This window comes from Lepidochelys kempii, chromosome 8 (assembly GCF_965140285.1).
Source record: "Lepidochelys kempii isolate rLepKem1 chromosome 8, rLepKem1.hap1, whole genome shotgun sequence".
Taxonomy (NCBI): domain Eukaryota; kingdom Metazoa; phylum Chordata; order Testudines; family Cheloniidae; genus Lepidochelys; species Lepidochelys kempii.
Window position 1 is genome coordinate 54129732 of NC_136387.1, and position 14520 is coordinate 54144251.

The 14520-nt window shown below is 48.1% G+C and overlaps 2 protein-coding genes across 2 annotated transcripts in view; one reads left to right on the forward strand and one right to left on the reverse strand.

Annotated features, from left to right (window-relative positions):
- Positions 1-4843: 4843 nt before the first annotated feature.
- On the reverse strand, positions 4844-14035 carry GLUL (glutamate-ammonia ligase). The gene is made up of 7 exons (XM_073356598.2): positions 13919-14035; positions 11607-11797; positions 10073-10234; positions 8990-9136; positions 8337-8464; positions 7910-8109; positions 4844-6473 (listed from the first exon to the last, which is right to left on the reverse strand). Exons 2-7 carry the CDS (start codon positions 11770-11772, stop codon positions 6155-6157), a joined length of 1122 nt encoding a protein of 373 aa, XP_073212699.2. The 5' UTR covers positions 11773-11797; positions 13919-14035; the 3' UTR covers positions 4844-6154.
- The window catches only part of RGSL1 (regulator of G protein signaling like 1), a 50984-nt gene continuing 50398 nt past the window's right edge, over positions 13935-14520 (forward strand). The window contains exon 1 of the mRNA XM_078854181.1: positions 13935-14517. Within this exon, the coding sequence (XP_078710307.1) occupies positions 13935-14517 (583 nt within the window). The remainder of the gene's footprint in view (positions 14518-14520) is intronic.

Below are 14520 nucleotides of genomic sequence, written 5' to 3' on the forward strand. Positions count from 1 at the left end.
GTAACTTTCCAGGTACCGCAGTTAGGATGACTGGTCTATAATTCCCCGGGTCCTTTGTATTCCCCTTTTTAAAGATAGGTACAAAGTTTGACCTCCTCTAGTCCTCTGGGACTTCACCCATCCTCCATGAGTTCTCAAAAATAATCACTAATGGTTCCAATAGTTGCTTAAATACCCTATCAAAGCACACATTTAACCTCACAGAAGCTGTATTCAGGAAGAAAGGCATAGTAGTGAGTACAGAGGCTGATGTTGTATGGTATAAAGGCTGATTTACAGAGAGATCCACGAAGACCAAACAGCTCTACTGTATCATGAAAAAGGAATTGACGTTGAGACATTTGGTACGCTTCAGGGCACTGTGAAAATTTAACAGGAATTTAACAGGAAAAATACAGAAGAAACTTGCAATACAAGTTCATAATAAATAAGGGGGTTGCATGGAAAAATCTATTCCCAGGCACCTCCACACAAAAAATAATTGGGCTGGCATGACTGTTTATTAAAAGAACCTAGGAGGGCGATAACAGTTAAATCATCTTCCCTTGCACAGACAAACCTTTGAAGAGACTGGTGGATAATCTTATTTTGATTGCATCAGAAAAGAATCAGAAAAAGTTTGGCACATTATAAAGTTTAACACTTGTCTCAATGCTTCTTTGCCTGGTAATTGGATTTGAGAAGGCTGTGGTTCACAAAAAAGGATGCAATTGACAAGTGCATCCAAAAGATGGTGATCTCATTCTGACTGCCTTCAGTCTACACGTTTCGTATTTTCCTGGCTTTATAGAAGCAAGGTTTGAATTGTCTGTCAATTATGTTTCTATTTTTATGAAGAATGTACTTTTGCGTCATTGTTTATTAACGTTGCCTTAAAATGTGAACATGAAATCAATTCATTTTTTTAATAGCTTAGTGCATGAGTCAAAACATTTGATTTAAAAAAATAGCAAGTTCATCTTCTGAGGATTTCAGGTGAAGAATCTTTACTTTTTAACAGTTCCAATCTCAAAAAACGAGCTCTTTGCACTCTAACTAATTAAGAGGTAATGCCCAGATAATAAGAAGAGACTCAAAAGTGAAGATTTATAGAAGAGGTTTTCTGAAAAGAAAGCATTTTTTCTCCCAGTCAGTGAAGAAGTCTCTTAATATAGGCTTGTGGGTTTTTTAATTAAATAAGTAGATAAATTAGATTTTAAAACTGTAGAGATCAGTTTTATAGTTTAACGATGATGGTGATCAAATTTCAGCCCAGTATGTATTTGATATGTTAAACGTGAGTAGATTTAATTCTTTTATCATCAGAGAACAAAGCAGTGCTGTTATAAATTACAAGCACTGGGTTTTAATTAGTACGTCAGATAACTTGAGAAGCAATGGACTTGGGGAGACAGTGCCATTGTTTTATCCGTGCTGGTCACTCAAAGGCATTTGATCATGTCATTTACAAGCACCTACTAAGGCCCTCCATGTAACCCTTTATTTGTACATATTAAAAAGGCCCCATGTCCTCCACTGCCGTTTGGGGGGGGGGAATGGGTTGCATTTAGCCCTAGCATAAAACACAGATGCCCATCCCCTGCAGCCTTTGACACTCAGTACACTTCATGGGCTAACCTAGGATCACATGGCCTCTTTTGTGCTGGGGGAACCACAGCAGGCGAGTAAAAACTCCATTACAAATGTCTGCCTGCCTGGGAGATGGATCTGGGAGCTCGTACAGGAAATAATAGGCGCAGCCTGCAAAAAAAAAAAAAAAAGCATGACTATGAAAGGCCTAATCCTCTGCTCTGTTACCCCTGGCTATTCAAAACACACAGGCTTGGGCAAACCTCTCTAGGCTGGCGTCTTCTCCCCACTAAGGAAGATAGAAGGGGATTACTACTAGTCTAACTAGAGGATCTCCACTCAAATATCTCAGCCACATTTGGGAATGTCCGTGGACAGTAATTCTGCTATTGAAAGCCACAAATTCAGGGGCTTTTTCTCCTATTTTCCTCACTCCCACATGTAACAAAGGTGAGCATGTTGCCCCCACTTGCTACAAGAACCAGGGAAAGAATTGGGAGAGAGAGGGATTCAAGCTGAGCCTCAAATGGGTGATTGTTAAAGATAACAGTGCACACAGGAGTTTTGGGGTGGCTTTTTGTCTGCAAATTCACGGTGCTCTGGGAGTGCTTACTCTGGGAAGGATGTTATTCGGCTGCTAGCTTTCCCGGGGGACAGGATGAGTCCTCATGGAAGATTTGGGGGGAATGTTCAGCCATGGGCTATTTTAAGGATAAGAGGTGATGGGAAAGACTCCATAAGAAATAAAAGTGGGATGTCAATATGGAGAAAAAGAAAATCTTGGCACTCTACATCTGTGCCACAATGGGCAGTGAGCTTGTCAGATCTCAAGCTTACCCAGGGTGAGGCCGGATCAGTGCTGGAGGGGAGATGTCCAATGAAATCCCAGGCCCTGCAGGACAGTGATGGGGGCAGGTGGGGGTGGGAGAATGCTTGGCAGTGCTAAGCCAACAGCCAAGATGGAGGGAGGAAGCACATAAAGAATGGTGCTGGTGCTCCCGGTCACAGGGGTAAGGCTGAGATCATCACCACGCATGGTTGGTCATAGGACACCTGTGACATGTCTGACAAGAGCAGGAACATTACCCCAAATTTGAATTTGATCAAGAGTGTTAATCACTTTCTGCCACCTTAAAGCCCCTCTGCACAATTCATTCTTCACTTGTGTTGCTGGCATGTTCCCCCTCCCAGAAGTAGCTGCATGTTCAAAACAGGGGAGTGATCCATAGCATATCACACTAGCCCAAAACTATCACAAAGTACTGTGATCTATGGGTAGACAAAGCATCACATGCAGGAGAGGATTCAGACTGGCCTTTAATAACAACATGAACTTCTGTAGCATAGTTAACAGAGGACAGATCTGGTTTATGATTTAAGCCACAGGCCACTCATTAAGTAAGCAGCCTCCTCACGTTACCCGCACAGAAAAGGAGGGAGAGCTATTAAACTACCTTGTCCAAGGTCCTACAGCAAGTGTTTTGCACAGCTGGGACTAGAACTCACATTTCTGGCTCCCATTCCCTTAGCCTAGCAGCCAGCCCACACTTCCCTCCAAGGAGGGCCACCTACACTTTAATCTTTAAGTTGTGCACCCACAGCAAGGCCGCTGCTATGAAGGGTGGTTTTGTTTGTGGGAAGCCGCTGGGTTGTTTTAGGAAAGCAGGCGAGTCGGTGTTTAAGCAGAAATCCCCTCCACTCCGAGGAGTTACCTTTTTCACCTTTATCAGAGGATTCAGGTTGGGATTCCCACAGGAGCTGGGTCAGTCTTGGATTCCCAAATCCCCTTGAGATTTGCTTGGTTTGGGGCACATAACTCTCCTCTGCACCTGTGAGAAGCCCAGCCTTGCAGAAAGTTCCATGTCCACAGTGGAGGGCCTCACAAACCTCCAGCACACCAGAAAAAAACATGTGAGCTGTACTCTTCTCTCCTCAGCCAACCAGGGTTCCTTGGAGCTTGTAATGGCCAAGCTTCCCCCTTCCCAGGGCTGCCAGCATGATCAGGCCTAGTATGCCTCAGAGGTTAGAGTGACAGCCCATCTGAATCATGCATGCATGCCTTCTAGGAATAGGGTTGGGGTTTTTTTGCTGGCTGTGGTTATGAAAGTCCTTACTGCCATCCAAGCTGTATGGGGCAAACACTTATTTTCCCGTCCACTCATCTATTGAGGGACCTGGGTGGTCAGACCCGGATAGCCTGCTCTTATATTACTAGACGTCACTTTTAGGAACCAGGTGGCATCAAGACTACCACAGAACCCTGGATACAGACTTGCCCCATGCACGGAGCACCAAGGTTTCTCCAGTAACGTTATGTGAATTCTGTGAGAGCATCCCTACTAGAGGCTACCTGGCACAACTAGGAAAGGGGATGCTGCATGGAGTCTTCCTGGAGGGGGAAGCTAGAGGTCACTTTCAATACATGGACTCTATGGTTTTAGGAAGTGAGGCCCATCTCAAGTAGCATGGGAAGTTAAGAATGATAAATATTTGTCTAGAAAGATTACATGTGAGATGCACAAAAGTGCTCACCCTTGGCTTAGTGGCTTCCACTAAAGTCAACAGTAAAATGCCCAAGATGGGAACAGAGGAAGACTAACATGGAGCATTTTTGAAAATCCCCTTAGGAATCTGGGAAATGTGCAATTCTTTATCACAGTGACCCTGATCCCAAGTGAAACAGGCAGGATTTGCAGGTAGTCAGCACCAACTGGCCTTCTGTTTGGATAACTTTGAGGCAAGGCATTGCTACTAGTCCCAGGTTCCTGCATTAACCTCTTCTGAGAAGGGGGTTTGATTTGGTGGATTCTTTCAGGGGCAGACAATTAGAGGAAAACTAATGTGAACAATAGCAGGTCACAGCTCCATTTCAGGTACACAGATGCAGACATAATGAGCTGAATTTGGCCAAACGGCTTTGTAAAAATGTGTTCTTACATAATTGAATGGCTTCAGATTTTGGGAGGCTTTTTAAATGAAAATCCCACATCTGAGTTCCCCAGCTCATCTGGGGTGGGATAGCACCCCTACTTGGATTAAAGTTAATCTTTAATTAAAAATTATGTCATGCAATGAAACACACATCTGACCAAAATTGGCAATCCTAATCCCAGGAGTTCCTCCAGGCCAGCTATGGCGTTTTGCCTGGAGAACGAGCATGTGTCCAGGATTCCCCATCTCATCCCAGGAGAGAATAAATCCAGGCTGAAATCCCTCCAGATAGTTAAAAGCCCATGATGTGACATTTCAGAGGAATAAAACCACAGAGAGGAAGTCAGAATTAAGGTTTTTTGTTATTATAAAAGAAACTATTCGTAAATCCAAATGCAACGGCATATATTGGCACCATCCAAAATCCCGGAACATTTGAACCCACTAGGCATTCCCCTGAGAGAACTTAGGGGCAGCCTGGGGACAGCAGGGGAACAGAGCCCCTTCCTTAGAGTAGTCCTGGCTAGGTGGCAGGCAGTTTGTGTGCCAGGACATACCAACAGTTAACACTAATGGTCTCTGTAAACTGCACAACTTTAGAAACCCTAAAACATTATTAAAATCTAAAACTTGTTTCTTTTTATCAAAAGCTCTGCTTTAGTGATATGCTAATCCCACTGGAAAATAAAACACTCATGACCCCATTGCTAACACAATTAAGTTGACCAGCCAACTCATAATTTAGAACATCCTCCTTGTGTTTCAGCCACGCTACGCGCTCACATCAGCTGGAGTTTAATTTACGATCGTTACCGCTAGCTTCCAAGTGCTGAAACGATGTCCTGCCAGGAATGGCAAAGCCACACTTCAAACCCTCCCCTCCTGGACACCCCGCCCCCCATTCTACCCTCTGCTCTAGCCCAGGCTGGAGTTCCACCTCCAACAGTACCTTCAGGAACCCCGCCTGCTCTAGCTGGCTGAGTTATTGGAACGTCATTTTTTTTTAAAAAAAATTTATATATATAGCTTTTGTTTTTACATTTAAATATAAAAAAATACTACTCACTCTGTGTTATACACAGGAGATAGAGTGGCTTCCAATGACAGAGCAGGGAGGAATTTTGCTACCAGCTCCCACATTTAGCTGTGACAGTAGAAGGCAAGAAGACGCCCAAAAGTCTTATCAAAGCCAGAGAAAGGAAATTTCCCACCACATGTAAGTGTGCAAAGGGGTGAGAATCTATCATAGCTGCTTTACTCCTTTCTCCCCTAATAACCCTAATCCGAGGGCAATTGGTCTATGGAGAGCTTAGTTATGTATGTTATCATGGGAGTTACTCTCTTGGGCAAAACCTATTACAGCCTCTTGTCCATTCACCTTCCTTCAGCCTATCACCCTGTGTCCATGGAAGCCACTGGGTCCTGTCAGACATACAGATGAATTAGACAAAACAGTGGTTAAAATTCTTCTCTAAAGCACACTCCTCCTCTCAAGCATCAACAATAAAGAGACATCGACAAGAACTAAATGCTCCCTCCCCCCCAACACAACACGAGTTACTGGGACACAAAGAAAGTGGTAACTTGTGCCCTCAGAATTACATCTAGAAGGGACGTTTGGTGGGTAGGCGGTGTCTGTCAGGGGGCAGTTCACTTAGTTCTTGTACTCAAAGGGCTCATCCCCGGTCTCGCTGAGAAGACACGTACGGATTAGTGCCTCTGTCACAGCATAAGGGTCGCAGTTGGCTGAGGGACGGCGGTCCTCGAAGTAGCCTCTCTTTTCTTGGCCCACGTTTCTGGGGATACGTATACTGGCCCCACGGTTGGCCACGCCAGCAGAGAATTCATGGATGCTGGATGTCTCGTGGAAGCCAGTCAGGCGCCTGGCGTTGTCCAGCCCCCCTTTTGGGTCGTAAGCACGGATGTGGTACTGGTGCCGCTTGCCGAGCTTCTCAATGGCCTCTTCTATATGCCTGGAGACAGGTGGGAGGTTGTGAGCCTTTGGCAAGAACACGGGCTGTGCTGCTCTTCACTTAGCCATGGATAACATTAGCCAAGTGGGAGAGTTCCTGCCTTCTCCCACGACCCACCCAAAACCACACAAACCTCATGTTTCAGTCCCTTATCTGCAAGCATTCCCATTCACGCTAGTACCAGCCATGGGCCCCTTCCTCTCATTGCTAGTGAGCTACAGTGGATTCAGGTTCCTAAAGTATCACTTCGTTACATGGTTCAAATCTTACTTCCCTACAGCCAGTTCCCCTGCATGTGGAGTTGGGTTTTGCCCCCTCCTTGCCTATTCTGGCCAGTGAGGCTCTCAGAATTTTTTTTTGGGGGTGGGGGGTGAGAGGAGATCCCAAAGGCAGGCAAGACTCACTGACTGAAGTCAAAGAACATTACAGCTTGTGGGGGTGCCAGTTAGAACCAATAATTTGGCTGAGTTGCATTTCCATTAAATATGCCTGGTACAGCTTCCTTTATTCTTGGGAAGAGAGAGGTTGTGCTTTGACACGTTTTATTATTTCAGGAACTTATGAGTTCTGCAGGTGTTGTGATAATCTGAATGCACCAACTGAAGTTATGGGAGAGGAGTGGGCAGAGAAATGCCCAAATTGATCCTTAACAGAATTCCATTGTACTTGAAGAGTACAATCTGGTCCCTGAAAGTCCCAGACTCAAGTACAGTGGAATCTGTAAGCCAGTGGTCTAAGAATAGTCCAATCAGAATCTACTTTCAATATTCGGCCTTGTTTACAGTGAGGCAGAAATTCTCCCTCCTTTGGACTAGCACCAGAAATGCTTACTATAGACGGAATACAGGCCTTTTTACAGAGGTGAGTAATCCAGTGCTAGACAGTGGTAAGAATGGCTGCCCCTTGTTTATTAGCACTTCCACCATTGCTAGGGTTGATGGAACTGTACCAGTGTTAGACCACTACTGGGGGGAATTTCCTCAAGTCTTCAGTGCAGACAACCTCTGAGTGCAACAGCTACAGTGGGAAGGGAGTTCAGTACCTGTAAAAAAATCTATAATCTCTGGGGTATTCAAGCCAAAAATCTCTTGCATGGAGCAAGAGATGTTGCTATTCCTCTGGAAGCCAACTAGTGCCTCAAGTGCAGTCTCAGCTCTGTAGAAATCTTGCTGCTGTTGGTAAAGCCCACTTTCCCTCGATGAGCTTGCCAGACGGAGCATAGAATCCTAGAATATCAGGGCTGGAAGGGACCTCAGGAGGTCATCTAGTCCAACCCTCTTGCTCAACGCAGGACCGATCCCCAATTTTTGCCCCCGATCCCTAAATGGCCCCCTCAAGGATTGAACTCACAACCCTGGGTTTAACAGGTCAATGCTCAAACCACTGAGCTATCCCTCTCCCCTAAATGCAACTAGCCCAGCTGCAGAGAAACTTACTTGAGGCCTCCTTCCTCCCTCATGGATTTGGTGCTGAAGTTGGTGTGGCAACCGGCTCCATTCCAATTCCCAGAGATGGGTTTGGGATCGAAGGACACGATTACCCCAAAGTCTTCACACACCCGATGTAGGATGAAGCGTGCAATCCAGAGGTGATCCCCCATCTCAATCCCTTCACATGGGCCCACCTGGAATTCCCACTAGAGAGCAGAGAAAAAAAACACAGAAATCATTGGCTCAGTTTGGTGAGGAACCATTTGCTGCAAGGTGCCATTCACCCCCTCTGCACCCTCCTGCACACTCAACGTTTGCAAAGCCCCAGGGTACATACTGACTGTAGCAGCAGGATTTAGCATCATGAGCTTCTGCATTGCATTGTTGGCCGGGGCCAGCTGACTGCAATGGCTGGTAAAACCAAAAGAGTTACCTGTGCGGGCATCACTTCTGCATTTGTTCCTCCAATTTTAACACCAGCATAGAGACATGCACGATAATGCGCTTCCACAATGTCTCTGCCATAGGCTTTGTCTGCTCCTACGCCGCAGTAATATGGACCTGCAGTGGCAGAGAGCACAAGAAAGGTGAACATAGTCTTCAGTGAACTCAATCACAAGCTATTTGAAGAGCACAGAGTATAGTTAGGAAAGGATTGTCAGAAGGCACAGGTCACAAGAAAGTCTCTATACCACTTTTGTTTGGGGTAGCGGAAGAACAAAATGCCTTCAGAGTGTGACTCCATTCAGAGTCGGTAGGTTTTGGGCTCCTGCTTCTGAAAACCCTGCCCAACTGGTCATATTTAAATGAATTGCAGACTAATGGAACTAACACTGGATATGAATCTGGTCTATATGTCATAAGATTACCATACAGTCTCTAAAAAGATTACTTTTGTTGCTTAGTTTTGGTCATTGTCAGCATAGCTTTTGGTGATCCAGTTTTAGCAACTCCTTGAATCTTTCGTCTCACTTTAAACATTTCCACTTAATCCCATTCATTACTGATCTATAACTTTATGATTTGGGGTTAAATATTCATGAGAGCTCTCATTACTAGTTCAGACATTAGCTCTTGAAAGCTTACCCTGGGGCCCAGGGAAGCCATTGGAAGGCCAGCCAAATGGATGTCCATCTGTCCCAAGAAGAGTGTATTCCTGCTCCATTCCAAACCAGGGGATCTGGTTAGACACCATATCCATAATCCGTTTACAGGTGTGCCTTAGGTTTGTCTCTAGAATGAGAGAGAAGCACAAAGCTTATTAGCTCAGCAATGTTCTCGCCACTGGGCATCCCACTGGTTTTAAAAAAAAAAAGTCTGGTGAGCTGCTCTGGTGGAACAGCCCAGATCCTTATCCCACTATGGAAGCTATGACTTGCCAATGTATTCCGGACAAAGCCACTACCATACAGGCTGTCTGGGGGAAATCATTTCCCCACCCATACCTCTAGGGAAGCCCAGAAATTCAGACCCAAAGAGACTGCTCTGTCCCCACCATCATTAGCCAATGTAAAATCTAAGTGGTAGGTAGGACCGCTGGCCTTAAATATTGGGTGCTCCTATTGGTTGGTGGTGCCATCTTATGGACTTCCTTGTACTGTTCCAAAATGTTCTTAGTCTCCTGAACCATATGCTGGCAATCATGTGCCCGGAAGCTACTCATCCATGACCAGGCCTGCATCTCACACGTCAGAGGTTTTTGTTCCCTCAGGTTCACATTATCCGCTCCAATCAGTGATACCACTCAATTCACTTCTTTCCCCACTCCCTTCCATGCTGCCCCATGAAATGATTTCCCAGTCCCCAGATCTCTCCCAGCATTGGAGTTCCTCTTGAAGAGTCCTTCAGTATTTCCAAGCACTGACCCATGTCATACTCCCATCTACGTGTTGCCAGTGACAAGAGGGGCTAGACCAGAACAGTAAACATCTAAGTTTCTCCCTTGGTATTGCCTACTGCATCTTGTTTTCTTTATATTTAAGCTCTTCATGGCAGGATTATTTGTAGGTCTTGTACAGTGTTAATGCCTTAATGGTGCTTGGTAAAGTCTTCCATTAACTACTTTTTTTACAGTTAGCCCTCCACCCTCCTCTACTCCAAGAGGCAGCAGACCTTCTCACCCCTCCCAGAACTATTGCAGCCACTCTTGGGGGAGGCACTGCACCACACCTGCTGACTTGCGGTTGTATTTTAAGACCTCACAAAGAACCAGCTTGTTGGGGTCCTTGCGGAAAGGGTCCCGGAACATGGCAGCAGGGAGAAGGTACATGTCACTGTTTGAACCCTCAGACTGGAAGGTGCTCGAGCCATCAAAGTTCCACTCAGGCAGATCTAGAGCAGGAGAAAAAAAAATTCACCCCTTTATGTTAACAGCTTTCCAAAACCGAGAGGAGTTCACCAGCAGATTCAGCACAACCATTGTGCAAAAAAAGATTGCTCGTTAAAGGACACTGGTGCACACACACTGTACTTTTTGCTGATTTTGCTCCCACTGAAAGATGGGTGAGGAAATTGCTCTTTGACACCCTGTGGAAAAACAAAAAGCTGGGACATCAGCAAAGTCCAATTCAGCTAATTGCACTGCAGACGTCCTTGACGAACACTTCCTATCTTGTACCCAACACGCTATGGTAAGATGAAGACCCAGATGGGTTTCCCTAGCCAAAACAAAGGAAGTCAGGGAGATGCTATAAGACAAAAGCAATGAGAAAGAGGGAATCCGGTGTCCTCAGTTGTCTCCAGAGTCCTGGACGGCCCTGAAACATGCTCCTCCACATTGATGCAACTGCACAGAGCTGGTGAAGGGAACCTTGGGAGAATGCACAAGGCCTAGAACTGCCTGAAGGGGGAATATCTTCAGTTTTTGTGGGGAGTGAACATCCCTTTCACACTACTTATGCCCCTCCAGTTGAGCATGGCTTAGGCCCCACCATTGAATACTGCTTTTGCAGGGTGACCACATTTAATTCCTTCACAGCTGCTTCAACTCTGCCCCCATTGTTATCCCCTTCCATGTGCTGTGGGTGCCAAACAAGCTGTGCCAGCCACTTCCTCGGTGGGCGGGGAGATAATTCTGATTGCTCATGCACAGTGCTTTGGTTTTATAACTGTCCTGGCCAGTGCCATGGCAACAAGTGAAGAAATCCAAATGCTATTATGTCAGTCGGGGCTGTTTGTTCTGAGACACACAAGCTCTTAATTACACTGGATAGATTATCTCCCCAGGGCCAGAAGAGGAGATTTACAGGTAAAGAGCCAGCAGGCTGGTAATACCCTGCAGACAGACACCCCTTTTTAGCAGATGGGGACACGTCACCGATTCCCAGCTCTACTTACACTCTGCCCCACAAGGAAAGGAGTGGTCTCCCAGATCTCCTTCCGCATCAGGAGATTATGAAGTGCATCTTGCTCAGCCTGTCCCCTTTCCCAAACACACGCTGGAGTGAGATGGGAGCTATGCACTCAATACAAAGAACTCGAGGGGTGGAATGCACTGACTGTCTCTGGTCCAGATTTCCCCCACGTGGGAGAGGCACCCTAACTCAAAAAGGAGCTTTGCCTTCCAACTGCACAGCAGTGTTTTGCAGCTCTGTGGTCAGATGCTCGACCCCAAGCCAAGCCCTATATTGCTGCAAACCCACTGGGTGCAACTGCTTGTAGTCCCAGCATTCGCTTTGCGTCAGTCACACACCTGCCCTCTTACCTTCAATGCTCTTGGGCTCTTGGTCCAGTGTCCGGGTTTTACAGCGCAGGTGCTCCCCAGTCCCATCAATCCAGATGTACATAGCTTGCACCTTTTCACCCTGAGGCAGCTTCATGTACATCTGCTTTATAGCTTTGCTCAGGTGGGAACTTGCGGAGGTGGCCATGGCTGCGGGGTACGTTACTGGGGTCCTGCCAGAAGGGGAGGGAAAAGCCAACCATGAATATTTCTGTGCTCCAAGTGGGTTCTCACACCCATGTACAAGAAAAGGACCACCTGGGAGATCTTCACAGCTCAGCAACAGGAGAGAGATGTGTGTACTGAGTGTCCCCTAGACACTTATGCTAGAATATCCCAGACAGTGTCATAGCTGATTACACCAGTTGTGAATCTGAATACAGTAGATTACACTACAGGAAACAGACAGTGGATCAATACAGCAGTTCAACAACATGGTTTGGGACCAGCTACAATAATCATTTGGCTTCAAAGATTTCCTGTGATCTCAGGATATCCGAGAACTCATCTACTGAGGGGTTGGGTCCTGCCCTGGCAGCTGATGGACTTGTTCTTTTCCCTCTCTAGCTCTATGAGCATTAAAAGATCAACAGCCCCTCAGAAGGGCTCCTTGACTCCACCGTGAACTCTGCACTCACAAAATGCAATTTCAGAACATACATTTTCCATCACTGCACAGAGGTTTTGCCCACTTTAGCTTAGACAGGGCCTTCTGCAGTCCTTCCCATTCCAGTAAGGACCATTTGCCAGAGACAGCCCATTTCCAGACCATGTGATCTGAAGATATACAATACTGTTATCTAAGGAAGATGAGGGGCCCCTAACTACAGCCCAAGGCAAAGTAAGTAACCTTTGAACAGCAGAGACTCAAGAGGCCCCTCAGCCATGGAGCATCTGGAGGCAGGGAGAGCTGTAGCAGATTCAGAGGATGCAAGCTGAGGTCACTGGGGATCTTTTACAGCCCCCTGGCTCTGCATATTCGGGGGAAAAGCCCCTAACTCTGAAAAGTAGCTGCTTTGGCGGAAGACACTGTACTCCCTTGTCCCATATGAGGAATGCAGATTTGCCTCTGTCACACCAGCAGCTGTGCTGGGGGTCATGGAGCCCTGCTGGCCCCCGCCAATGCTATTCCAGCCTTCCCAGCAGGCCACCAAGTCGAGCCCTCTCTGGTACTCTCAGAAGCAGCCACCCCTCTGACCGGCACAGACAAGATTTTGTTCAGCCCCTTCCCTGCCTTTATTTATTTCTTGGCAATAAAAGCAGCACTGCTTTGACTCCAGCCTGGAAACAGCTAGGGTCTCAGAACCAGCCTGCCTGTCCCCTACAACTGGCCAGAAGACAGACCACCCCCCAAGATACAAACCTCTCTGGATTCTCCTTCCCCCTCGCTGTCACTTCATTTACTGGCCATTTGATTGCATGCCTCTACCGTGGCAGTCCAGGTTTGGCCCTGTAAAAGCTTCCAACTGAAGGACCCACTGCTGCCCCCCACGGCTTCTCTTTATGGTCAGCAAGAAATTTAGTCTATGGCTTTTTCCTCTCTTCACGCAAATCCCTCCTCTCCAGTTCTCCTTCTTTCGGAGCCTGCACTCCCAGTTTTTTAAGGAAACTGCTAAGGAGCCTTGTGCAGAGCAACTGGGAGAAGATCTTCTGCCCCAGGAAGCTCAGAGCAAAGAGAAGCCCCTTAGAAGATCTAGAACGACCTAGTTTCCTCCTCCCCTTTACAGAGCTAAATCGGAGCTGCCCCCTGGAGTGGCTGCTTCTGGGGCATAAAGCAGCTAAACACAGCAGCCTGGAAAGGGGAGCTATGCCGGTGTACCTGCCCCAGACACCATCAGAAATACAGGTACCACACACCCAGCCGTCCCTTTGTCGTCAGGGCAGGAATCGCCCTGCTCGAGGAATCGGAGACTGACTGGAAGCAAGACAATGAAATAGGGACAGACACTGAGAGGCATTTCAGAAAATGAAACACAAGATCCATCCTTTTAATACAGCATTGCAGACCCGAGCCCCGTGGGGGACCCAGCCCTGCGGCATATCTCTGCCGCTGTACGAGCGGCCTGGCAGACGCCGGGTGCACGGGTTTAAGAGGAGCGGGGCCATCCTCTAAGGGAAAGCAGCAAAACCCCACATTAAGCAAAGCGTCCTCCTAGCCCACCCCACTGCCTGCGAACAGCACCCCCCAGGCGCGGGGCGACAGCGCATTCCCAGTCCACCTCCCCCGCAAACCCAACCCAATCCATGGGAGAGCGCGGGCCGACATCCACCCCCGCCCGTGCTACCTTGCCTACCGAGCAGGGGGCGGCGATGCGGAGGAGAGGCCGGATGGCTGGGCGGGCAGACGGGCGAGTGCTCACTTCCCCCGAGGCGCTCCCATGCTCGGCTCTGGCGGCGCCGGCTCCCTGCCGGCCCATTTATCGGCTGCCCGTGCCGGCCCCCGGGCTGTCCGATTGGCTTCCTCCAGACATGAGCACGACACGATCAGCTGATGGGCGGCCCCTGGATCCCAGCCATTGGGCCGGCGAAGACAGGGCGAAGGGGGCGGGAGGGAGAGAGGCGGGCCGGGCCGGGCCGGGCCGGCAGAGAGGAAAACAAGAGCGAGCTCCTGCGGGGCTGGGGACTCCGCCTTCTCCAGCGGGGAGAGGAAAACAAGCTCAGGGCGGCAGCGGGCGGAGAATGAGCCGCCTGCTCCTGCAGCCGCACACTGGCTCCTTTGTGCAAGCCTTGGCCCCTCTGCCGGAGCCTGCTCCCCCGGCAGCGCCTGCTGGAGCCCCGCGGGGCGATCCCGGGAGCGGTGTGGGCCGGGCCTCCCTGTGCCCGGTTTCAAAACGAAGGAGGCACCCCAGAGTCAGCGGCCCTGGGCCTCTGCTGGCGCTGCCGCCCAAGGAAGGTG

Excerpts from the sequence above, each read along its gene's own strand:
- GLUL (XM_073356598.2), bottom strand. The coding sequence starts at position 11,772 with ATGGCCACCTCCGCAAGTTCCCACCTGAGCAAAGCTATAAAGCAGATG. Across the intron at positions 10,235-11,606 it reads AGAGCCCAAGAGCATTGAAG|ATCTGCCTGAGTGGAACTTT; the intron begins GTAAGAGGGCAG and ends CTCCTGCTCTAG. Across the intron at positions 6,474-7,909 it reads AGGGAGGAAGGAGGCCTCAA|GCATATAGAAGAGGCCATTG; the intron begins GTAAGTTTCTCT and ends ACCTGTCTCCAG.